This window comes from Tursiops truncatus, chromosome 4 (genome assembly GCF_011762595.2).
Source record: "Tursiops truncatus isolate mTurTru1 chromosome 4, mTurTru1.mat.Y, whole genome shotgun sequence".
NCBI classification, from domain to species: Eukaryota; Metazoa; Chordata; class Mammalia; order Artiodactyla; family Delphinidae; genus Tursiops; species Tursiops truncatus.
Window position 1 is genome coordinate 11,785,399 of NC_047037.1, and position 26,224 is coordinate 11,811,622.

A 26,224-nucleotide genomic window follows, 5' to 3' on the forward strand; every position below is an offset into this window, starting at 1 on the left:
CTCCGTCCAGTCCACTTTCTATAAATCAAGCCTTCTTTCTCAGCTTAGGACTGATTAATGCTCATCTATTTAACCAAAGGTTAATGTTTTGGGAGATCCTAACATTAACCCTAGAAATCGATGCTGTTTGTATGTCGTAACTGAAAATCTGACCTTTCTCGACGACTCCATTTCAACACACCCCGGTCTCTGTCTGGACTGACTGGATCGCCAATGGGCTTGTGCGGGAAGCTTTCCTCCACCTTGTGCAGTTGTTTGTTTGCTTGGACAGGTGAGAAACAGAGGGTAATTTTTCCCAGCTCCAAATCCTCCTTAACGCACTGAGAAACTCATATTTCCCCAGAACATAAATTGTGTAGAGCCTCCTGCCTGGCCATTTTGATAGACTTTTATTCTTTCTTTCCCATTATTATTATTATTATTATTATTACTAATCCATGTATTCTTTAGACAAGAATAGTAAAGACACAACATGTCATGGGTGAAGCTATGAGTTACCCATCAGGTAGCTCTTTAGTAAATAGTGAGCAGCAGCAAAGAGGACGGGCAGAGCTCTAAGAAGAGCTTAAATGCACAGCGAGTTTGGAAAAGATAAAGGTGTCCATGTCTTAATCTACAAATCCTTATTGGTGGGGGGGCGGGGGCGCCAGAGATGCGAAAAGAGATCAGAGTGAAACCTGGAAAGGTCTTCAAAGTGCATCTCTGGTGGCTCTTTCTCCTCACTCCCATCCAGATCACATAACTGATTTTTAATCTTATGATAGGGCTAATGTTTTCAACAACTAGACACCAAAGAAGCAATACTTAATTTAGACATAATGGCAAATTTTAAGAGCTGGCTCCACAGTTGGTGGTAGTGGCCTGGCTGCACAGATGGCCATACTCTCCAGAAAGGGAGGGAGGCCCTGCACGGATGCATGGGGCACAGGGTTACGGACACCAAATACCAGCAGGTATCATCTGACTTTCTTTTCTACACCTCTCTTCATAAAACCTGGGAAAGAAGAGCCATCTGCAGTGTTTTTACAAATAACTTCTGCCATCCTTACCCAGGCAACTCCATAGAAATAGCTCCCAATGTCTCCAAAGAGCAAGGAGTTAAAAGGTTGTATCCATACTCAGGTAACACAGAAGAATAAAGCACATCAGCTTTCTTCATGTATCCTAAATGGTGCTTAGGAGTTCAGGAAAAATTTGTTTCAAGTACAGGAAATTGATGAGCAATATTTAAGAGGTATTTTAATAAAAGGGATTTTTCTGGTTAACTCTGGATTAAGCAAAAATTCCTTTCTTCTGTTTATTGTTGGAAATACTTTTAAAATGTTATTTGTCTATCTTTTCAGCATTGGTAAGTAAAGTACACCAAACAAATATTTCCTTGGTGATTGAGATTATTTTAGCATTTTGGGTCATCGTTTTAGTCATTAGTAGGTGAGGGGTCTGAAGCATAGTGTAAATAGTAAGTTCCTTTTAAAAATATTAATCCCTAATATTAGCATTTTCCATGATTTACCTCTTCCTCTTAAAGGGGAAAGTACCATAAATTGAGTGTAAATTAAACAAAACCCTATTTAAACCAAGAATCACACAAATAAGCAGTGATGTTCTTGATATAGAATTATAAATTAATTGACTATAAAGGACAATTTATTCTATTATCTCTGCACTGAACTATGAATCAAACATGTTAAAGAAAACCCCTAGAATTCAAAAAGAAATGCAAACTCAATGTGGCGTCAGATTGTAATACTCAGTAACAATTCAACCAAATGACCTTTATAAAGCTGGGGGGGGAGGATTTTTAAGTGGGGAGAATGAGTGGTAGGAAGATAAGGGGAAAAGGATTACAGCTCCATCAGCATACTCCATCTCTTCCCTCAGCATTCCCCACATTTATCAGTCTGTGGCTTATCTAATGGCTCCAGGCTTGGGGCCCATTTTCAGAACAAGTTTATGTCTCAAAAAACTTCCCCCAACCTCTGCAGACTCTAAATCTGACCTAGTAGCTAGAACCTCTATAAATATGGTCTTAGCACACATTAAGGGAAACAGAGGCACTACAACATGAAAACGCCAATGTCAAATTTGCATATTCTATGGATCCACTGAGCTCCCCGGCCCATCAGAGTCCATCACTCCTGACCTGGACCTCTCTGAATGATGGGGTTTTCTGATAGTTTTATTGTTTACTTGTCTAAACACTAAGTGTGTTGAATCCTATGCACTGCAACTGTCATGTCTCATACTAAGTTATGTAATTATACAAATTAAATTTTTGGAGTATTTCTTAAACAAGTATTTTCCCTAGACTCAGATTATCTGTTCAACTTCTTGGTTTTACAGACTCCTGTAGCTAATTTCAAACTAAAATATTTTGAACACCATAAACCCTTCTGCAAGCGGATGACAATTAAATGTGGATGAGAAGTTGCTGTGTGAACAATAATCGATAATTTTGAAGGGTTTATTTTAGTGGGAAAGACCAAATTTTGGTCTTTTAAAAATATAAATTTGGGGCATGTTTTTAACAGCTTCATCTTTTTATTTTTCTCTTTTCATGCATTTAATAAATAATATACACTGGATAAAAGCGAGGTGATGGGCCAAGTTTCAGAATTTATAGTAGAGCCTATAAAAAACAGTAATGATGACCAAGAAGAGACACACTACTCTGGAAATGACACACAGGGGATCAAGTCTACAGGGTTAAACATCTAACAAGGCCAGCTCTAAAACTGGAAGAAAGATAGATGGGCTAGAGCAGGAAGCATGATACTGAGAATCCAGAGACCTGGACATAAGGCCTAGTTCTTTCACTGAGTCCCTGCAACACCGGGTCCATGTCTTCAGAACACGTGCTGCTGGAGAGGTTATTCTTCTGCTAATGTTTACTGTTAAAAACACCAACAAAAACAAACAAAAACCCCTTAAGATGCTTGAATACAGTTTATTGGCTAGTTTGAATAGCATTTTTAATAGCAAAAAATGTGTTTACATTATAATAGCTTACAACCAACTTTCAGTCATCTTTTTTAATACAAAGTAAACTGAGATCACCTAAGTCTTAGCATTTTAAATTCCTCACCTCTGTGATATATACAATAAGAAAGTCCCAGATACTATTGTCTGGCTAATTTCAGCTGAGATATACACAAGTATGCCAGCAACTTCCTTAACCACCTTGCATGGGATTTGTTTAATCATGAAACAGACATGATTCTGAAAATTAAGCAAATGAATCTGTGTTCACTCTGTTCTCTAAAAATACTTTTTCTCTTGAGTTATAGTATATTTATATATTTTTACACATTATACAAATCACTCAGTTTTCATTTCCAAACCTTAACAATCCCATCTCTAGAAGCAGTCACAATGAAGCCCTGTGTCGTCTGGAACGTGGCGACATCTGTGATGATGTCGTGGTGACCCACAGGCAGAGACTCTGGGCCCTTCCGAGGGGCATCATCACTCGGTCCCACCTTCTGCTTATTCTGAATTTCCTGTTTGGTGGTTAAAAGTCAAGGAGAAAGCCAGAAGTTAAAGGCTGTAGCACATTCTACCGCCTGTCTGTCCTCCTGCTTCTGAGGAATACTGTTCTTGTTTAGGCTAGCCCTCCCATGAAGGAGTCACACTTTCACAAAGACACTGAGCAGAGAGTGTTCAAAGTGATGTTCTACGTTTCCAGTCACTAGACTCCACAAGTAGCCACTTACAAATACGGAAAACTTACAAACAGGCCAATAATCTGTGCATATTACCTCTGTCAACATCAAAGAATAAAAGGAAAGAACAGAGAGGCAGAGACAACCGGGATATGGATGTAAACACCTGTCAGACACTCAAGCCCTTCTGAAGCTCACTGATATTTGGGACAAAGGAAGCCCCTCATTTACTGACCACGTACCAGGCCCAGCACTGGCAAGTATGTCATCTCCTCTGCAGCCTCTGCCTGACTCAAGAACACAAGCTCTTGAGCCCCACCAGCCAGGTATGAGTCCCAGCGCTGCTGCTTGCTAGCTGGGTGACCTTAGACGTGTTCAATTTCGCTGTGCTTAACTTTCTCATTTGCAGAAGGAAAATAATAAAGGCACTTCCTTATAAAGTTGTTTTAAGGACTTGGCAAGTGTTTGAAGTGCTTATTTTGAGCAGTGTACTTACACATGCACTTTCTGTGTTCATTCTACTTTAATAAAAGTTAATTTAAAAAATACAGAAAAGTCAAGAGAAAATAAAACATATTTTTTAAATTCAAAGAAATAGTGCCACTCTTGGCCAAGCCATTTATTTGAATCAACATGATATTTATGAAAGCCGTTTTTGTTCCTACAAAAGTTGAAAGAAAGACTGCTTATACCTGGACGACTTCGGTGCCTTCAATGATTTTCCTGTAGTAGGACACAGATGAAGAACTAGTGCTTCCTGCAATGACATAGGACCTCTCTGGGTAAGCCAGGTCCCAAAACCTGGGGTAAAGGAAACAACTGGTGATAATCTCAAAGGAGGAGGGGAGGGACTAATGATTACTGGCTGACACTCATCAATGCTAGCTTGTTCTCTTCTGCATTAGGAAAAGACAATCTTCTAGAAGAGCCTAAAATTAGTTACAAATGAAGTATTAACAGCTGTCCCTGAAAGAAGCAGATGACGTTAAACGTCACACTACTGCTGGTATCTATAATAAGCAACGCCTAGTGGTAACCGCAGTATTCATCATTTTGCTACCTTTCTCCTTTCAAGTGCTGGATATCAAGTGTCTTTACTGTACCTTATTTTCATGTCTGAGCCAGCTGTTAGCAGGATGGGGTTCCCATCTGCAGGACTACAGTAGAGACCGTGGACACTGTGAGGAGAAGGCTTAAAGGAAATAAAGAAATAAAGAGTCAAATAACAGACACCAGTGTAGCCCATAAAGGATGTAGCCGTTTCTAGAGACAAGTCAGCTGTCTGTGGTTAACTGAAGAGACTAGAGACAGATCACGTATGTCTTAGATCTTCTTTCTTTGGGAATTTAAAATGCATTTGCTCTATATCATCCTGAATGAAGCAGCAGAGCCTGTTCAGCTTCCCAAAATTCTCTATTTGGGATGAGAAGGACCCCAACTAAAGGAGAAAAAAATCTTTCCTACCTTCTGCCCCAACAAAGCACCCTTAAAAAAGTGTGTATGAGGGGTCATGTTCCATTTTTTTAATGATCTAAGCTTTAATCTGTGCTTTTCCTAATTAACCCATATTTTACTGGGGTTCCAAAGAGACATCACAAACCTTATGGAGCTGGCAACCAAAACACCCACAGAAGCAGACACCAGTAAGCGGGAACTGGAAAGCACATGGTAGCAATGCCCACCTAATACTTAGTAAAAACCCAAATTTAAAACATAACCCAAAGGCCCAACAAATATCATGTTTGGCAAAATGCCTGAAAGTGCTTGGGATGTGGGAGATTATGTTGGCCTTTATAATAAAAACTGGAGCAAACCTGTAATTCAGACAGTGGTGGCGCACCACTGGCCCAGAGCGTGAACCTTCTGTCACCCGTCTCCATGTCCCACATGGATACTTCATTGTTGCCCTGGACAGCTGAGGGAAACAGGCCAGAACGTTACTCAGACAAGGTCTCCACTCTTAGGGATTCATGTCTTGGTAGAGGTAGTCAGCCTACAGCCATTTCCATTTTCTCCCATCCTGCAAGAAACACTCAAGAATACTTTTAAATAATACTGTGACCCTGCCACCACACTGGAGTGCAAAAAAGAAATGTTTTTTATAGCCTACTAGTCAATATTTACTGGTGTCCAGCCAAGTGGAAAGAAGTGTAGGGTGGAAAGGCAAAGCATAAACAGACTCTGCCCTCAAGAAACCTACAGTCTAGGACTTCCCTGGTGGTGTAATGGTTAAGAATCCGCCTGCCAATGCAGGAGACACAGGTTCGAGCCCTGGTCCACGAAGATCCCACATGCCACGGAGCAACTAAGCCCACGTGCCACAACCACTGAGTCTGTGCTCTAGAACCCACAAACCACAACTACTGAGCCCACGTGCCACAACTACTGAAGCCCGTGTGCCTAGAGCCCATGCTCTGCAACAAGAGAAGCCACTGCAATGAGAAGCTCACGCACCGCAACAAAGAGTAGCCCTCGCTCGCCACAACTAGAGAGAGCCCGCGTGCAGCTACGAAGACCCAACACAGCCAAAAATAAATAAATAAAATAAATAAATTTATTTAAAAAAAAAAAGAAAAGAAACCTACAGTCTAGAAGGAAAGAAAAAAATATAAAGTATAAGACAATGAGCACAAAAAGAGAGAATGCAGAGTTCCACCTACACTCAGGAAGGCAAAGGTCACATCCAGTGGGTGAGAATCAAGGCCACCTCGTGGAGGTGTCATCACTGGGACGGAAAGAGCAAGTGAGGCTGGAGACACAGGTGGCACATGGATCACTTCAGGCAGAAAGGATGGAAGGAGTAAAGCACACACACCCATGTCTGGGTGCTGTGGTCAGATCGGAGCACATCTGACAGGAAGAGTGGAAGGAAGATTCTAGGGAATGGAAGCTGCAGGCCTGAGAGAGGCTATCTCGAAAGTAATTTTGAGCAGGATAGTGACAATACCCCAGGCTTCAGTCCTTCATTAACATTTATTGAACCAACAATGTTTACTATGAACCAGTCACCGTCCTAGGCACTGAGGAAAAGAAGGCAAATAATGCAAAAAAAATCCCTTTTTCACAGAACTTACATCCTAGTGGTGACAACAACCCCCCAAAAATGCAGAGGCCCCAAAGCAGGAATGTGATTAGTTCAAGGAAAAGGCCAGGAAGCCCCTGTGGCTGGAGCCCTATTTTATTGCACTGTGTTTTACGATGTCTCACACCCACACCTTTGTAAATAGTTCCTCTGACAATAAGTCCTCCTCAAATTATCCTACCTTGGGTATGCCATGTGTTTCCTGTTGGAACCCTGACTGATCAAGAGTGTCAGTGAGGTAGCAGGGACAGATCCCATAAAGTCTCTGGGCCATGGTGAGGAGTTTGGCTGTTATTTGAGAGCCACTGGAAGGTACTGAGCAGAAGAAAGAACAGTCTTTGGTAAGAATAAAAGCAGGGAGTTACAAGGTTGCACTAATAGGGACATGAGATTATGGCTGTTTGGACTAGGGGGACAGTGATGGAAATAGTAAAAGGTGCTCAATTCTGGACATATTTTAAGACAGAACATGTATAACTGGCTGATGGACTAGAAGTGGGATGAGAGAGAAAGAAGAACAAAGGACGACGCCAGGCTTCCTCCTAAGCTTTGAGCCTGAATGCTGCCATTTCCTGGGACAACACTGCAGGGAGAGCAGGCTGGTCTCAGGTCCTCAAGGAGGTGGTACGGGGCGGGCAGCTGGTGGAGAGGAGCCAAGCGTTCAGCGTGGACAGGTCAGGTTTCAGTCGGCTATCAGACATCTTAGGGAGAACTTTACATAGGCACATATAAAAATCTGAATAAATTTGGTACTATTTTGCGGGGGACTGGATGTGCTCACACAGGGAGCCAGTGCAGAAGGAGAAGAGGTTCAGACCAAGATTGAGCCCTGAGGCCGGCTACAGCTTAGAAGCAGGAAGAGGAGGAAGAATCAGCAAATCAATCAACAGAAGAACCAAGAGAGTGATGTCCTCAAAGTCAGGTGAGGAAAGTGTTTCAGACAGAGGAAGTGATCAACCAACCAAGTGACAAATCACATAAGACGCAGGCTGAGTCACGGCCATTGAACCTGGCAGCACGATGACCCTGACAGGAGCAGCGCATGAGGGACACTGTATGGATGAGAAGGGACCAGGAAGAGCCCAGAGGCACGGGGACCAGCGAGGAAACATAAGAGTAACGAGAGCTACCACTTAACAAGCACTCCTTGCATGCCAGGCTATGTGCATTACATGTGTTTTCTGAAATTCTTACAACCTCTGCTAGCTAAGTATTTTTAACCACGTTTTACCGTTGAGGAAAATGAGTTTCAAAGACTTGCCCAAGTGTCTTGCCAGAGAATCCATACAAGAAAATTTGAATGCCCAACAAGAGAAAGGGAGGGAAGCTTGCAAGAAACTCAACAGAAATGGCAGCTGAGAAGGATGACTCAAGGCTTCTAACTTAAGAGTTCCAGGAAGACGGTGAGAACTTTAGCAAAAATAGGGGACACAAGAGAAAGAAGATAAATGGAAAGGAAATGATGGTAGGAATGGAAGGTGGTAGTGTGATTGATGAGATCATTCTGAAACATGATAAATAAGCAATGACAATGAGATATCAGTGGTGGGAACTTCTTCCATAATCAGAACTGAACAAAAGCAAGCATTTGGCTCATATGTAAAATAAAACTCTAAGAACATGAGTCTAAGCAGCAGGGGGTTCTGCACTTTCCAAGAAAGGCCCCCAACCCCGAGAGCCAGCCCTCCCTCTTACCTGCGATCACCCAGGACTGGTACAGCGGGTGCATGGAGAGGCGCCGGATGCGGGCCCTGGAAGGGTGGCAGTGACTGGAAATGGGCAGCTGGAACCGCATGTCCCAACAAGCCATGGTGCCACTGCTTGTCCCTGAGGGGAAGAGAAGTCCAGAAGGTGACCACCCATGGTAAAGCACAGCAGGCTACAGTCATCAAGTGGTAATTTGCGAGCTCTGTACGGATGCGCGTTCAACCTGGCTTAGCCACTTGGAGACAAGGCTTTGTTTTCACTAAGCTGCCCTCCCCAACCCCAGTGTCAAACAGTGCCTTACGCCAAAGATACAAAGCACTGGCACGAAGCTACTACAAAACGGCCTAACAGATGTGAAGTGAAAACGAGTGATTCATTAATTACTGACACTTACTAACTGCCAAAAGTGCCCACAAAAAACCCAGAAGGCCTAGAGAAGACATAAAGTGAATCTTTATGTCTTCTCAAAATGTTCAGGCTGCCTTAAATAACCAGAGGTGGTTTACTGGCATTCAGTGATCACTTTACCAATCCCAAAGTGGTAGCAGCTTTGCAGCTATCATCAGTTTCAATCATTTCCATGTGCCCTTTTCTCCGAAACGTTCTGGAGACAGGCACGGGTGTCCAATCACAGTAGAAACTGGGGTGAATGCGTGCATATCTGCCCATGGCACCTTAAACCCCATAGAGAAAAGGCACCCCATCCCAAAGAATAATGTCCACCCTAACACCGAGACTGGTCTCCAGTTCCAGTGGAGAGATGGGGGTGGGAAAAGACAAAAGGGGCAGCGGGTCCCTCTGTCGCCCTGCCCCTCTCCAGGACAATGGCTCAAATAGCCACAGCAGTACTGGCTGCCGCCCTGAGAGCCACCAGTGCCATTTGCTAATTTGCTACGTGTGTAATAGCGCTACTCTTCTAGGCCTGGCATTACATATTCCTAAACCAGTACAGTTTAGTCACACAAAAGGCAAAAAAATAATACATTTCATAAAAACTACATAAAAATAAAGATACTTAATGTCACAAATGCAAGTTAGGGAATCCAGAAACCAATATTCAAGTGCAGCAGATTATAATTCTTCTGAAAAAGAGTGCCAAGTGGGAATGAATAAACTCTAGTACCTTCTAAAGGGGCAGGTTCAAAGCCCTAGGAGAGAAAAAGGTGAAACTAAAACAGAGGAAAGCAGCAAGCAAGAGCACAGGGTACATCTTCAGCATTTGAGGAAAGGCAGGTGGGGAGGAATCACAAGGCAAGAAACCACTGTTTAGCTCTTCTCCTGTGCTGGATGCTTTTACCTCACTGACTCCTCTAAGCAGCCCTTGAAAGGATGAGCCCCATTTGAAGATGAGGATACTATGACCCAAAAGAGTTAATAAGCAGCTTGCCAGTGGTTAATGGAATTTAAAACCAAGTGTGCCCAAATTCAAATGCTTTCATCCATAAACTAAGCCTGCTGCTTCCCTGGCAGAATAAGAAAATGCCAGCAAATCTGATCACTATAATGATTATAAAGAGGCTCATTTAAGAATGAAGAGAAAGAGGAAATTGTTTTATGTGTTGGAATATTGATTTCACTTTTTTAAATCTGTTTTTTAATGAAAAAAATAAAATGCAAGTGATTATAACATAATAATTATGGGGGAAAAAAAAGGACACGGGGGAAAATTACCAATGAAGAAAAAGGAAAGAGCTTTCCTAAGAAGGCCACTCCAGACAGTAGCATCCAGACCCAGTCAAGGACTTGAAAGGCAGCTCACCGATGCAGAGCCAGCACTGGTGGATGTCCACAGCAAAGGAAGTGATGAGACCTGACTTAAGATCGTGCCTCAGCGTCCAGGCATTGCTGGAAGACCTGAGGTCCCAGCCCACCAGAGCGCCGTTCACAGTGGCGTAGGCCAGCACAGACTGCGCCCCGGAGTTGAAGTGATGCATGTCCACCACACAGCCGTCCTCCTTTTGGTCTAGGACTCTAAGGAGACACACATCAAAAGGCAAAGACTTTTCCAGTCACTAAAAACACAGTACCCTTCTCCACTGAAGATGAATCTATATTCTAACCATGGTCAAGAAATAAAAACTCTGTGACCCATAAGACAATGATAGCTGACCATTTTTAAAAAATTATTTTAGAACTACAGAAGAGTTGCAAAAATAGTACACAGACTTCCGTATATCCTTCGCTCACCTTCCCCTCACGCTAACACTTTACATAAACATAGACCATTTATCAAAACTAAGAAATTGACCTTGGTACAGTACCCATAAGGTACAAAACATGGTTGGATTTCACCAGTTTTCCCACTGGTGACCTAACCGCTCCAGACCAAGACACCGCCTGGCATCTAGCTGCCGCGTTTCCTTCATCTCCTCCACCTATGACAGTGCCTCAGTCTGTCCTTTCACGACCTTGACATTTCTGAATGTCATGTCATGTGTTCTCACAAACAGAGCTGGTGCCTTACTGGGAGGGAGACCACATGTGTGACGTGCCTGTCTCAGTGCACAGATGGGAGCACCTGACGTCAGCACGTGATGCCAGTGATGTCCACCTGGATCATGGCGCCTGGCAGGACCCTCCACTGTAAACTTATTATTTTTTATTTTTCCATTTATAACTACTCTATACTTAGGGGAAATTCTTTTCAGACTATGCAAAAACCTGTTTCTGTGTAAACTTTTTTCCACTAATTTTAGGACCTGTGGACAAATCATGCCTGTGGTGTTCTATTTCCCTTGGTCCTTCTACGCTTATTAGAATTCTTCTGTACGGAAAAGCTGCCGTTTCTCTTGTCAGCTCGTCTCTGTCAGTATGGACTTGTGGACCACTTTATTTTATCCTCTGAGTTATGACCTAACACAGTCGTTGCCTCTTGTTGCTCAGCTTGCTCCAAGTCTGGCCATGGGACACTCTGTCAGGCTAGCTCAAACGCCCTTGCAATGTGCTCTTACTGACCACTTCCTAACCTTCTGGCATCACAGGATGCTCCAGATGCATCTTGTGTTTTCCCTGCCCAGGCTCTGGAATCAACCAGTTTTTCAAGGAGTCCTGGTCCCTTTTATTGGCATTTAAAACCAAGGTCTATGAGCTAAGTGCTCATCGCTACGGGGATGCCCCTGTGTCTAGTACCTCTCAACGGCCAGAGCTAGGAAGTATATTCTGTATACTACCCTCATGCACACAGACCCAACTCTATTTCTGTATCTATTTGTGTGTGTCTACATGTATGTGTGTGTACATATACATGTGTGTATACACATACACAAAGATGTATGTCATGAGTCATACTGATATCGAGTCCATACTGATATCTATCCAGCACCAGGCTTCATTCTAGCCAGCCCCCTTTCCTTGTCTGTAATTTCTTTCCTCCAGTGAGAAACCTGGCTCTCATTATCTATAATACGTTTACTCATTTATTCAACCTTAGTGTACAAATAAAGTCATTTTGGAATTATTAAACCATAACCATGTGAAAAACAACCAACTAGAATACAACGTTTGAGCTCAGCTCCTTTTGTCATTAGCCTGCAGTTTTCCCAAGTTGTTCAGCTGCCTCCTTTATTCCCCTTACTCTTCCACATGACTATGTGATTCATCTGTACAACAGTTAGACTGACTGCCATAGGCTGCACTCTACCTCTCCCCCAATATCCTGGTTGCTTCGGGTTTTTTTAATTTAATCTTATATACAGTAATATTCATTTTGTGGTATACAGTTCTATGCATTATGACAAATCCATTTCATGTATCTTCTACCACAGAACCATACAGTACAACTCCACACCCCAAAATGTATCTTGTGCAGCCCCTTTGTAGTCACCCCCTACCCCTATCCCCAAGCTGTGGTAACCATGGATCTGTTTTCCTCCCTATAACTTCATGTTTTCCAGAACAGCATATATGTCTGACTTATCTGCCCCACCCTACTCAACTACTCTGCTTTGGCTACATCTGGTGTCACCCCCTCCAGGCCTTCTTCCTTATCCACCTGCAAGCTGGCCCCCCATCCCTGTCACAGGGCACACTGTCTCACTGCACTGAAATCATCTGTTCACTGGTCTGTCTCTCCCACTAGACTGTGGTTTCTTAGAGAGTACAACACATCTTATTCGTTTCTGGAATTTTCATTGTGCAGCACATACTAGTCAGTTGAAAAATTATTCTGCTTGATCTTAAATATCTTACCTTGCATGTGTTTAATCTACAGGCAACTACAATTTATAAGAAATGGAGGAAATTCTCAGGTAAAACCAGCCAGGACCTTGTTTTTAAAATGATAAGCAAATCATCTGACTAAAACCTCTGCTCTGTGTTCCCATCACCTCCAGAGGTTTTAATGCCAAGTAACAAAATGCTGACAACACTTGAATTTTCTTTAATGAAGAACACTCACATTTTCAAATCAGCCAGCCAGAGTTGAGACAGAAGCTGTAACTGATAATTAGGTGATTCAGACAGATTCCAGACTGGGATGGGCCACAAGTTCAAAGCTGCCCTTCTGACCTTTTAGCAAATTGGCAGAAAGTAATAGGCAGACATAGTTTCCTGAAACTATGTGTGATAGATTTGAGTTGGAAACACAATTTTATTTATTTCACGTGCTTAAAAAAAGAAGTAAATTCTCAAAGGTCCTCAGTTGATCCAAACTGTATTAGAGAGGGAGGGTTAAATTATAGTACACTAAATGCAGTTTACAAAACACAAAAGATAGGCAGATACCTGCTTTGTAGAGGATGAATTTTAGGAGACTTGGGCAGCTTAGAGGCCTCAATTCCAAGAAGTTGGACAGCACCATTATCAGACGCTATGGCTAAGTACTGGGAACCCTGGCAGAATGTGAGTGTCTTGACACGTCCCCCAATTCGGCTATACGTAAGAATAGACCTGCACAAAAGAAAAGTAAGACTGCGTTTCTGAAAAGCCACAAGAGTATTATTATTGCTGATATTAAATAGCCACATGACTGTTAACAAACAAAAAGTACTACTCTGAGGTCTGTTTCACTCCTTGACCTCATAACAAAAACAATAATCCCCCTCAAAAGCACTGGTACAAAATCACCGTTTCTTCTGATATTTTTTAATGGCCACCTTCACACACTTCTCTCCAATCACAGAAAGACTGTCCATCCTCCTTTGCAGCTGGAACTCCCATACTTGTGGCCCTGACCCAGTTCTCCTTCCTCTCTGCAATTCCTAAGTCCTACTCTTACCCCTGCAGTTATTCTATAATCCCTCAGATGCAGCCTGGCACAGCAGGAAAGGCACTGGCTTTGGAATCAAAGGGCTGAGTTCCACTTCTGACGACCCATATGATCTAGGTCAAGCCATTAACCTGTTCTGCATCTCAGTTTACTCATTTACAAAACAAAGACTGCCCAATTTATGCAACTGGGACAAAGTGTAAATAACATATAAGTCATAAAACATTCATTAATGCACAATATTATTATAATATTCAGTCTCTCTCACACACGTTGACCTCTCAAGCTGCCTATCCTCCTTAAGTTTCACTGCCAAACTTCTTGACCCTGACCTACACAGGGTGCCTGCCTCCCATCACCACAAAGTCCCTCCTTCACTGCCCCCCCGCAAGGGCTGCATACTCAGCCTTCTAAGGGGCCATTCCCCTAAAAGGTCACAAGCCCCTAATCACCAAATTTATTCATCTCCATCTTTTGTAATTTATTTAATTTTATTATACAAATTAACACATATTAAATATACAAAAATTATTGAAATACAGAAAATACAGAAAAGTAAAACCATACTTCTACCACACAGAGGAACACTATTGACATTTTCTTATATATCCTTCCAAAGAGCTTTCTATGCATATTACAATATATTCATATTTGCTTTTCAAATTAATATGGAATCATATTTTATGTATTTTTAATTAATCATGCCTCTCTAGTTCACTTTTTGTTAATAGCAGCTTTGCTGAAATACAATTTGTAGACCATAAAGTAAAACATTTTAAAGTGTATAATTCAGTGACTGGTGTAGCATTCATCAGTATTTCATCCCTTTTTGTGCCAAAATAATATTCCAGTGTATGGATACACCACATTTGTTTATCTGTTCAATGGCTGATAGACATTCTGGTTTCCACTTTTTGGCTTTTATGAACAATGCTACTATGAACACTCGTTTATAGGTTTTCATGTGAACAAATGTTTTCAACTCTCTTGGGTTTATAGCTAGAATACCCAGAATAAATGAAACTGCAGGGTCATAAGGTAAATCTATGTTTAGCATTTGAGAAACTGCCAACTTTTTTCCAAAGTTGCTGCATCATTTTACATTCCTACCAGCAATGTACAAAGGTGCCAATTTCTCCACATCCTCTGCAGCACTGTTATTGTCTTTTTTTTTTTTTTTAACATCTTTATTGGGGTATAATTGCTTTACAATGGTGTGTTAGTTTCTGCTTTATAACAAAGTGAATCAGTCATACATAAACATATAACATATGTTCCCATATGTCTTCCCTGTTGCGTCTCCCTCCCTCCCACCCTCCCCATCCCACCCCTCCAGGCTGTCACAAAGCACCGAGCCAATATCCCTGTGCCATGCGGCTGCTTCCCACTAGCTATCTACCTTACTGCGTTTGTTAGTGTGTATATGCCCACGACTCTCTCTCGCCCTGTCACAGCTCACCCTTCCCCCTCCCCATAACCTCAAGTCCGTTCTCTAAGAGGTCTGCGTCTTTATTCCTGCTTTACCCCTAGGTTCTTCATGACATTTTTTTCTTAAATTCCATATATATGTGTTAGCATACGGTATTTGTCTTTTTCTTTCTGACTTACTTCACTCTGTATGACAGACTCTAGGTCTATCCACCTCATTACAAATAGCTCAATTTCGTTTCTTTTTATGGCTGAGTAATATTCCATTGTATATATGTGCCACATCTTCTTTATCCATTCATCCGATGACGGGCACTTAGGTTGTTTCCATCTCCGGGCTATTGTAAATAGAGCTGCAATGAACATTTTGGTACATGACTCTTTATTGTCTTTTTGATTATAGCATTCTAGTGGGTGTGACGTGGTAACTTGCTGTGGTTTTGATTTACATTTCCCTAATGACGTGGAATATCTTTTTTGTGTACATATTGGTCCTATTTGGAGAGAAATCTACAATTACCCCTTCATATTCTTGGGGGAGTGGTTCCAGGACCCCCAGTGGATTCCAAAATCAGTGAATGCTCTAGTCCCTTACAGTCAGCCCTCTGTATCCAAGGGTTCCATATCCAGAGAAAATATTCTATCCATGGCTGACTGAATCTACAGAACCCACAGGTATGAAGGACCGACACTATCTGAATCCTCTGCTTTTCAATTGAGTTGTTTTTTTATTGTTAAGAGTTCTTTATACTCAGGGTACTTAAACATATGATTTTAAAATATTTATCTCATTCTGTGGGTTTTCCTTTCGCTTTCTTGACAGTGTCCTTTGAAGCACAAATGTTTATAATTTTGATGAAGTCACATCTATTTTTTGTCACTTGTGCTTTTTGATGGTATATTTCAGAAACTCCTGCCTAATCCAAGGTCACGAAGAACTACATGCTTATGTTTTCTTCAGTTTTATAGTTTGGCTCTTACATTTAGGTCTATGATCCATTTTGAAAACTTCTCTGCAAACTCATTCTTCTGCATGTGGCTGCCCAGTAATCCCTGCACCATCTTTTCAGGTTATTCTATCCCCCATTCAACTGTCCTGGCACCCTTCTCAGAAAACAGTGACCATAAATGCACTTCTGCATGTCAGTTCTAGCCCACTGATTAATATATTTATCCTTATGCCAGTAATACAGTGTCCTGACTGCTGTAGCTTCGTAGTAAATCTGGGAAGTGTGAGTTCTCAAACTTTGTTCTTTCCTAAATTTTAAGACTGTTTTGGCTATTTAAGTCCTTTGCATTTCTTTATGAATTGTAGGATCAGAATGTCAATTTCTGCAGAAAGAGGCAGCTGGAAATTTCATACAGATTTCATAGAATCTGAAGATCAACTGGGATGTCTTTCCACTTACTTAGATCTTCTATAATTTTTTTTATATCACTTCTTTCAATGATGTTTTGCAGCTTTCACTATTCAAGTCTTGTGCTATTTTGTTAAATTGATTCCTCAGTACTTTATTCTTTCTGATGCTAGAGTAAATGGACTTGTTTCCTTTATTTCATCTTTGGATTGTTCACTGTTAGCAAACAGAAATCCAACTAAGTTTTGTACACATAAATACAACATAATCTTCTATTCTGCAACTTTGTGGAACTCATGTTAGTTCAAATAGGTTTTTCTTTTTTTTAACATCTTTATTGGAGTGTAATTGCTTTACAATGTTGTGTTAGTTTCTGCTGTATAACAAAGTGAATCAGCTATATGTATACATATGTCCCCATATCCTCTCCCTCTTGCGTCTCCCTCCCACCCTCCATATCCCACCCCTGTAGGTGGTCACAAAGCACGGAGTTCATTTCCCTGTGCTATGCAGCTTCTTCCCACTAGCTATCTATTTTACATTTGGTAGTGTATATATGTCAATGCTACTCTCTCATTTCGTCCCAGCTTACCCTTCACCCTCCCCATGTCCTCAAGACCATTCTCCACATCTGTGTCTTTATTCCTGTCCTGACCCTAGGTTCGTCAGAACCATTTTTTTTATATATATTTCATATATATGTGTTAGCATATGGTGTTTTTCTCTTTCTGACTTACTTCACTCTGTATGACAGACTCTAGGTCCATCCACCTCACTACAAATACCGCAATTTCATTTCTTTTTATGGCTGAGTAATATTCCACTGTATATATGTGCCACATCTTCTTTATCCATCCATTGGTGGACACTTAGGTTGCTTCCATGTCCTGTCTATTGTAAATAGTGCTGCAACGAACACTGTGGTTTTGGATTATGGTTTTCTCAGGGTATATGCCCAGTAGAGGCATTGCTGGGTCATATGGTAATTCTACTTTTAGTTTTTTAAGGAACCTCCATACTGTTCTCCATAGTGGCTATATCAATTTGCATTCCCACCAACAGTGCAATATGGTTCCCTTTTCTCCACACTCTCTCCAGCATTTATTGTTTGCAGATTTTTTTCATGATGGCCATTCTGACTGGTGTGAGGTAATATCTCACTGTAGTTTTGATTTTCATTTCTCTAATGATTAGTGATGCTGAGCATCGTTTCATGTGTTTGTTGGCAATCTGTATATCTTCTTTGGAAAAATGTCTACTTAGGTCTTCTGCCCATTTTTGGATTGGGTTGTTTCTTTTTTTGATATTGAGCTGCATGAGCTGCTTGTACATCTTGGAGATTAATCCTTTGTCAGTTGCTTCATTTGCAAATATTTTCTCCCATTCTCAGGGCTGTCTTTTCATCTTCTTTATGGTTTCCTTTGCTGTGCGAAAGCTTTTAACTTTCATTAGGTCCCATTTGTTTATTTTTGGTTTTATTTCCATTTCTCTAGGAGATGGGTCAGAAAGGATCTTGCTGTGATTTATGTCATAGGGTGTTCTGCCTATGTTTTCCTCTAAGAGTCTGATAGTGTCTGGCCTTACATTTAGATCTTTAATCCATTTTGAGTTTTTTTCTATACGATGTTAGGGAGTATTCAAACTTCATTCTTTTACATGTAGCTGTCCAGTTTTCCCAGCACAACTTATGGAAGAGGCTGCCTTTTCTCGACTGTACATTCTTGCCTCCTTTATCAAAGATAAGGTGACCAAGTGCATGGGTTTATCTCTGGGCTTCCTATCCTCTTCCATTGATCTATATTTCTATTTTGTACAGTACCATGTTGCCTTGATTACTCTAGCTTTGTACTATAGTCTAAAGTCAGGCAGCCTGATTCCTCCAGCTCCATTTTTCTTTCTCAGGATTGCTTTGACTATTCAGCATCCTTTGTGTTTCCATACAAATTGTGAAATTTCTTGTTCTAGTTCTGTGAAAAATGCCATTGGTAGTTTGATAGGGATTGCACTGAATCTGTAGATTGCTTTGGGTAGTAGAGTCATTTTCACAATGTTGATTCTTCCAATCCAAGAACATGGTATATCCCTCCATCTGTTTGTATCGTCTTTAATTTCTTTCATCAGTGTCTATTTTTCTGCATACGGGTCTTTTGTGTCCTTAGGTAGGTTTATTCCTAGGTATTTTATTCTTTTTGTTGCAGTGGTAAATGGGAGTGTTTCCTTAGTTTCTCGTTCAGATTTTTCATCATTAGTGTATAGGAATGCAAGAGATTTCTGTGCATTAACTTTGTATCCTGCTACTTTACCAAATTCATTGATTAGCTCTAGTAGTTTTCTGGTGGCATCTTTAGGATTCTCTATGTTTAGTATCATGTCATCTGCAAACACTGACAGTTTTACTTCTTCTATTCCAATTTGGATTCCTTTTATTTCTTTTTCTTCTCTGATTTCTGTGGTTAAAACTTCCAAAACTATGTTGAATAATAGTGGTGAGAGAGGGCAACCTTGTCTTGTTCCTGATATTAGAGGAAATGGTTTCAGTTTTTCATCATTGAGAACAATGTTGGCTGTGGGTTTGTCATATACGGCCTTTATTATGTTGAGGTACGTTCCCTTTATGCCTACTTTCTGGAGAGTTTTTATCATAAATGGGTGTTGAATTTTGTCAAACGCTTTTTCTTCACCTATTGAGATTATCATATAGTTTTGCTCATTCAATTTGTTAATATAGTTTATCACATTGATTTTCATATATTGAAGAATCCTTATATTCCTGGGATGATAAACCAGACCTGATCATGGTGTATGATCCTTTTAATGTGCTGTTGGATTCTGTTTGCCAGTATTTTGTTGAGGATTTTTGCATCTATGTTCATCAGTGATGTCGGCCTGTAGTTTTCTTTTTTTGTGGCATCTTTGGTTTTGGTATCAGGGTGATGGTGGCCTCCTAGAATGAGTTTGGGAGTGCTCCTCCCTCTGCTATATTTTGGAAGAGTTTGAGAAGGATAGGTGTTAGCTCTTCTCTAAATATTTGATAGAATTCGCCTGTGAAGTCATCTGGTCCTGGGCTTTTGTTTGTTGGAAGATTTTTAATCACAGTCTCAATTTCAGTGCTTGTGACTGGTCTGTTGATATTTTCTATTTCTTTCTGGTTCAGCCTCGGAAGGTTGTGCTTTTCTAAGAATTTGTCCATTTCTTCCAGGTTATCCATTTTATTGGCATATAGTTGCTTATAGTAATCTCTCATGCCCCTTTGTATTTCTGCAGTGTCAGCTGTTACTTCTCCTTTTTCATTTCTAATTCTGTTGATTTGAGTCCTCTCCCTTCTTTTTCTTGATGAGTCTGGCTAATGGTATATCAGTTTTGTTTATCTTCTCAAAGCACCAGCGTTTAGTTTTACTGATCTTTGCTACTGTTTCCTTCATTTCTTTTTCATTTATTTCTGAACTGATCTTTATGATTTCTTTCCTTCTGCTAACTTTGGGTTTTTTTTGTTCTTCTTTCTCTAGTTTCTTTAGGTGTAAGGTTAGGTTGTTTATTTGAGATGTTTCTTGTTTCTTGAGGTAGGATTGTATTGCTATAAACGTCTCTCTTAGAACTGCTTTTGTTGCATCTCATAGGTTTTTGGGTGGTCGTGTTTTCATTGTAATTTGTTTCTAGGTGTTTTTTGATTTCCTCTTTGAGTTCTTCAGTGATCTCTTGGTTATTTAGTAGTGTATTTTTTAGCCTCTATGTGTTTGTATTTTTTACAATTTTTTCCTGTAACTGATATCTAGTCTCATAGCATTGTGGTCAGACAAGGTACTTGATATGATTTCAATTTTCTTAAATTTACCAAGGCTTGATTTGTGACCCAATATATGATCTATCCTGGAGAATGTTCCATAAGCACTTGAGAAGAAAGTGTATTCTGTTGTTTTTCGATGGAATGTCCTATAAATATCAACTGAGTCCACCTTGTTTAATGTATCATTTAAAGCTTGTGTTTCCTTATTTATTTTCACTTTGGATGATCTGTCCATTGGTAAAAGTGGGGTGTTAAAGTCCACTACTATGATTGTGTTACTGTTTATTTCCCCTTTTATGGCTGTTAGCACTTGCCTTATGTATTGAGGTGCTCCTAAGTTGCGTGCATAAATATTTACAATTGTTATATATTCTTCTTGGATTGATCCCTTGATCATTATGTAGTGTCCTCTTTGTGTTTTGTAATAGTCTTTATTTTAAAGTCTGTTTTGTCTGATATGAGAATTGCTACTCCAGCTTTCTTTTGATTTCCATTTGCATGGAATATCTTTTTCAATCCCCTCACCTTCAGTCTGTATGTGTTCATAGGTCTGAAGTGGGTCTCTTGCAGACAGCATATATATGGGTCGTGTTTTTGTATCCATTCAGCCAGTCTATGTCTTTTGGTGGGAGCATTTACTCCATCTATATTTAAGGTAATTATCGATACGTATGTTCCTATTACCATTTTCATAATTGTTCTGGGTTTCTCTTTGTAGGTCTTTTCCTTCTCTTGTGTTTCCTCCCTAGAGGAAACATTTGCTGTAAAGCTGGTTTGGTGGTGCTGTATTCTCTTAACGTTTGCTTGTCTGTAAAGCTTTTAATTTCTCCAACGAATCTGAATGAGATCCTTGCTGGGTAATCCTGGTTGTAGCTTTTTCCCTTTCATCATTTTAAATATGTCCTGCCCTTCTGGCTTGCAGAGTTTCAACTGACAGATCAGGTATTAACTTTAAGGGGATTCCCCCTTGTGTGTTATTTGTTGCTTTTCCCTTGCTGCTTTTAATATTTTTTCTTTGTATTTAATTTTTGATAGTTTGATTAATATGTCTTGGCATGTTTCTCCTTGGATTTATCCAAGGGGAAGTATGGGACTCCCTGTTCTTCCTGGACTTTACTATTTCCTTTCCCATGTTAGGGAAGTTTGCAACTATAATTTCTTCAAATATTTTCTCAGTCTCTTTCTTTACCTCTTCTTCTTCTGGGAACCCTAGTATTTGAATGTTGGTGCATTTAATGTTGTCCCAGAGGTCTCTGAGACTGTCCTCAATTATTTTCATTCTTTTTTTTCAGTAGTTATTTCCACTCTTTTATCTTCCAGGTCACTAATGCATTCTTCTGCCTCAGTTATTCTGCTATTGAGTCCTTCTAGAGAATTTTTAATTTCATGTACTGTGTTGTTCATCATTGTTTGTTTGCTCTTTAGTTCTTCTAGGTCCTTGTTAAACGTTTTTTTTATTTTCTCCATTCTCTTTCCAAGATTTTGCATCATCTTTACTATCATTACTCTGCATTCTTTGTCAGGTAGACTGCCTATTTCGTTTTCATTTGTTTGGTCTGGTGGGTTTTTACCTTGCTCCTTCATCTGCTGCATATTTGTCTGTCTTCTCATTTTGTCCAACTTACTGTGTTTGTGGTTACCTTTTCGCAGGCTACAGGCTCATAGTTCCCATTGTTTTTGGTGTCTGCCCCCAGTGGGTGAGGTTGGTTCAGTGGCTTGTGTAGGCCTCCTGGTGGAGGGGACTGGTGTCTGTGTTCTGGTGGATGGGGCTGGATCTTGTCTTTCTGGTGGGCAGGGCCGCATCCAGTGGTGTGCTTTGAGGTGTCTGTGAACTTAGTATGATTTTAGGCAGCCTCTCTGCTAATGGGTGGAGTTGTGTTCCTGTCTTACTAGTTGTTTGACATGGGGCATCCAGCACTGGAGCTTGCTGGCCACTGGGCGGAGCTGGGTCTTAGCATTGAGATGGAGATCTCTGGGAGAGCTCTCGCTGATTGATATTACATGGGGCTGGGAGGTGTGTGGTGGTCCAATGTCCTGAACTCAGCTCTCCCACCTCAGAGGCTAAGGCCTGACACCAGGCTGTAGCACCAAAACACTGTCAGCCACATGGCTTGGAAGAAAAGAAAATTTTAAAGTAATAAATTAAAAAAATTATTAAAATTATATTTTAAAAATACAAAAAATAGAACCAAACCAATAACCAAATCCACCCATGATAACAAGCGCTGAAGACTAAACTAAGATAAACGTTAAGAATCAGAAACACATCACTCACAGATAGCAAACCCCAAGCCTACAGTTGCTCACAAAGTCCACCAATTTGGGGATGATTTGTTGTCTATTCAGGTATTCCATGGATGTAGCGTACATCAAGTTGATTGTGGGCATTTAATCCACTGCTCCTGAGGCTTCACGGAGAAATTTCCCTTTCTCTTGTTTGTTTGCACAGCTCCTGGGGTTCAGCTTTGGTTTTGGCCCCAGCTCTGTGTGTAGGTTGCCCTCAGGCATGTGTTCCCACTCAGAGAGAAGGAGATTAAATCAGTGGCTGATTAGGGGACACTTGCTCATTCAGGCCAGAGGGAAGGAGGGGTACAGTAGTTATAATTGGAATGTGGGGCGAGCCTGTGGCAACAGAGACCAGCATGACGTTGCAACAGCCTGAGGCGCACCATGTGTTCTCCTGGGGAAGTTGTCCCTGGATCACAGGACCCTGGCAGTGGCGTGCTGTACAGGCTCCCCAGAGGGTGTGGATAGTGACCTGTGCTTGCACACAGGATTCTTGGTGGCTGCAGCAGCAGCGTTAGCATTTCATGCCTGTCTCTGGGGTCCCAGCTGATAGCTGTGGCTCATGCCCATCTCTGGAGCTCATTTAAGTGGTGCTCTCTGCCTTCTGTGGGCCAACAAGGAAGGAATCCCCTCTCCTCCCGCACCCCGAAACAATGGTCTCTTACCTCTTAGGCAGGTCTAGACGTTTTCCCGGACTCCCTCCTGGCTAGCTGTGGTACACAAGCTCCCTTCAGGCTGTCTTCACGCAGCCAACCCCAGTCCTCTCCCTGGTATCTGACCTCCAAAGCTGGAGCCTCAGCTCCCAGCCCCACCCGGCCCGGCGGGTGAGCAGACAAGCCTCTCAGGCTGGTGAGTGCTGGTCAGCACCAATCCTCTGTGCGGGAATCTCTCCACTTTGACGTCTGCACCCCTACTGCTGCGCTCTCCTCCGTAGCTAAGAAGCTTCCCCTCCCCCCGGCCCAGCCCCCATCTCCACCAGTGAAGGGGCTTCCTAGTGTGTGGCAACTTTTCCTCCTTCACAGCTCCCTCCCAGTGGCACAGGTCCCGACCCTATTCTTTTGTCCTGTTTTTTCTTTTGCCCTATGCAGGTACATGGGGATTTTGTTGCCTTTTGGGAAGTCTGAGGTCTTCTGCCAGCATTCAGTAGGTGTTCTGTAGGAGTTGTTCCACATGTAGATGTATCTTTGATGTATTTGTGGAGAGCAAGGTGATCTCCACGTCTTACTCCTCCACCATCTTGAAGGTCCCTCCGTTTTTTTCTTTTTACTGCTTAAGACAGTCTATATACAGGATCATACTGTCAGCTAAGTTTTACTTCTTCCTTTTCAATCTGCATGCCTTATATTTCTTTTCCTTATCTAACTACCCCCACGGAGAACCTCCACTACAATGCTGAATGAAAGCAGTGAGAGTGTACATTCTTATCTGGCTCACCTTAGGGGAAAGCTTTCAGTCTTTCACCATCAAGTATGAAGTTAGCGGGCTTTTCATAGATGTCCTTATCAGTAGTTGTCTATAATAGTTTGTTGAATCGTTTCTACTCATAAAAGGGTGTTAGATTTTTATCAAATGTTTTATGAGAGTCTTTTGAGATCATATGTGGTCTTCATCCTTTACTCTATTAATATGATATATTCATGGATTGATTTTCATATATTGAAAAGGGTTTGCATTCTTGGGATAAACTGCACTTGGTCATGGTATATAATCCTTTATTATGTTGAATTCAGTTTACTAGTATTTTGTTCAGGATTTTAATGCCCATATTAACTATGGGTCTTGGTCTGCTGTTTTCTTGTGATATATTTATCTGGTTGTGGTATCAGGGTAACACTGGCCTTATAGAATGAGTTAGGAAATGTTCCCTCATCTATTTTTTGTAAAATTTTTTGAAGGATGGGTGTTAATTCATGAAGCATTTGGTAGAATTCACCATGAAGCCATCTCAGCCTGGGTTTTTCTTTGTGGGAAGTTTTTCTTTTACTTACTAATTTAACCTTTTGTTTTAGGTCTATCCAGATTTTCTATTTGTTCTTGATTCACTTTTGACAGGTTGTATCTCTCTAGGAATCTAATCTGCCCATTTCATCTAGGTCATTTAATTTGTTGGTATACAGCTGTTCGTAGTATTCCTCAGTACTCCATAGTAGTGTACTCAACAGTAACAACCCCTCTTCCATTCCCAATTTTAATAATTTGAGTCCTCTCCCTTTTTTTAATTGGTTATTGTAGAAAAGCTTTGCCAATTTTGATCTTCCCAAAGAACTGACTTTTGCTTTTGTTGGTTTTTCACCTTTATTTTCTATTCCCTATTTCATTTGTTTCCTCTTTAGTCTTTATGATTTCCTTCCTTCTACTTGCTTTGGGTTTACTTTCTCTTTTTTTCCTAGATTTTTAAGGTTAAGGCTAAGTTACTGATTTATGATCTTTCTTCTCTTTAAATACAGATGTGTACAGATATAAATTTCTCTTTGAACACTCCTTTAACTGCATCCCTAAGTTTTGGTATGCTATGTTTTCATTTTCAATCATCTCAAAATATTCTCTAGTTTCCCTTTGAACCACTGCTTATTTTGCCATGTGTTGCTTAATCTCCACATACCTGTGAATTTTCCAAACTGCTTTCTGTTACTGATACCTAGTTTCATTACACTGTGGTTAAAGAACATATATGTTGATATGGCTCAGTGCCTTTAAATTTATTGAAGCTTGTTTTCTGTCCTAGATATGATTTAACCTGGAAGTGTTCCATGTGCCCCTGAGAAGAATGTGTATTCTGCTGTAGCTGGGTAGAGCGTTCTATAGTTGTATGTTAGAGCTGGTGGGTCTGCAGTGTTGTTCAAGTCTTCTACTGCCTTGTTGATCCATCTATAATGAAAGCAGAGTACTGAAGTCTCCAACTATTACTGTTGAATTGTCTATTTTCCCCTTCAATTCTGTCAGTTTTTTCTCCATTCGGGGGCTCTGCTGTTAGTGGCATTTGTTTGTAATTGCTATGTTTCCCTGACACGCTGATGCTTTTGTCATTATAAAATGTCCTTGTCTGTCTCTAGTGTCAATTTTTGTGTTAAACCTTATCTTGTCTGATATTAGCATAGCTGTTCCAGCTGTCTTTTAGGAACTGTCTGCATGAAGTATCTTTTTCTTCAGTCCTTTTACTCTCACGCTGTGTCTTTGAATCTAAAGTGTTGTCTCTTTGGACAACACATAGTCATATTTTGTCATACTTTCTGCCAACTCTGCTTTTTTACTACATTTAATGGAATTACCAATAAGGTAGGACTTATGTGTGACATTTTGCTATTTGTTTTCTCTGTGTCTTACATGGTTTTTTTTTTTTTTTGGGTTGTTGTTGCTCTTCTATTCCACCACTGCTGCCTTCTTTTGTGTTAAAAAGATATTTTCTAGTACACCATTTTAATTCCCTAGTTTCTTTTACTATGTGTTTTTGTGTTTTACTAAATGTTCTTAAGTGTTTCTTTCAGTGGTTTCCCTGGGAAATACAATTAACGTCTAAAAACAATCAGATTAATACCAACTTTGCTCCAATATATCTGTTCCCTCCTCCCCTGTCTGTACTATTAACGTAATACAAATTACACCTTTATATATTATAAGCCCATCAATACAGTTTTATAATTATTTCTTTATATAGTCTTCTCTCAAATCAGACAGCAGGTAAAAAGAATTACAGAAAAAAATAATTTGTAC

General features: G+C 40.7%; 1 protein-coding gene across 5 annotated transcripts in view; it reads right to left on the reverse strand.

Annotated features, from left to right (window-relative positions):
- Positions 1 to 2,931: 2,931 nt before the first annotated feature.
- The window catches only part of PIK3R4 (phosphoinositide-3-kinase regulatory subunit 4), a 74,206-nt gene continuing 50,913 nt past the window's right edge, over positions 2,932 to 26,224 (reverse strand). For 4 of the 5 annotated variants that reach the window (XM_019934395.3, XM_033855293.2, XM_019934398.3 and 1 more), the window contains 7 exons: positions 13,174 to 13,338; positions 10,211 to 10,422; positions 8,440 to 8,571; positions 5,477 to 5,577; positions 4,766 to 4,854; positions 4,355 to 4,463; positions 2,932 to 3,500 (listed from right to left, as the gene is read on the reverse strand). In XM_019934395.3, the coding sequence (XP_019789954.1) occupies positions 3,330 to 3,500; positions 4,355 to 4,463; positions 4,766 to 4,854; positions 5,477 to 5,577; positions 8,440 to 8,571; positions 10,211 to 10,422; positions 13,174 to 13,338 (979 nt within the window). In that variant the 3' untranslated portion in view covers positions 2,932 to 3,329. The remainder of the gene's footprint in view (positions 3,501 to 4,354; positions 4,464 to 4,765; positions 4,855 to 5,476; positions 5,578 to 8,439; positions 8,572 to 10,210; positions 10,423 to 13,173; positions 13,339 to 26,224) is intronic. The other variant, XR_002176224.3, reaches the window with a different exon arrangement.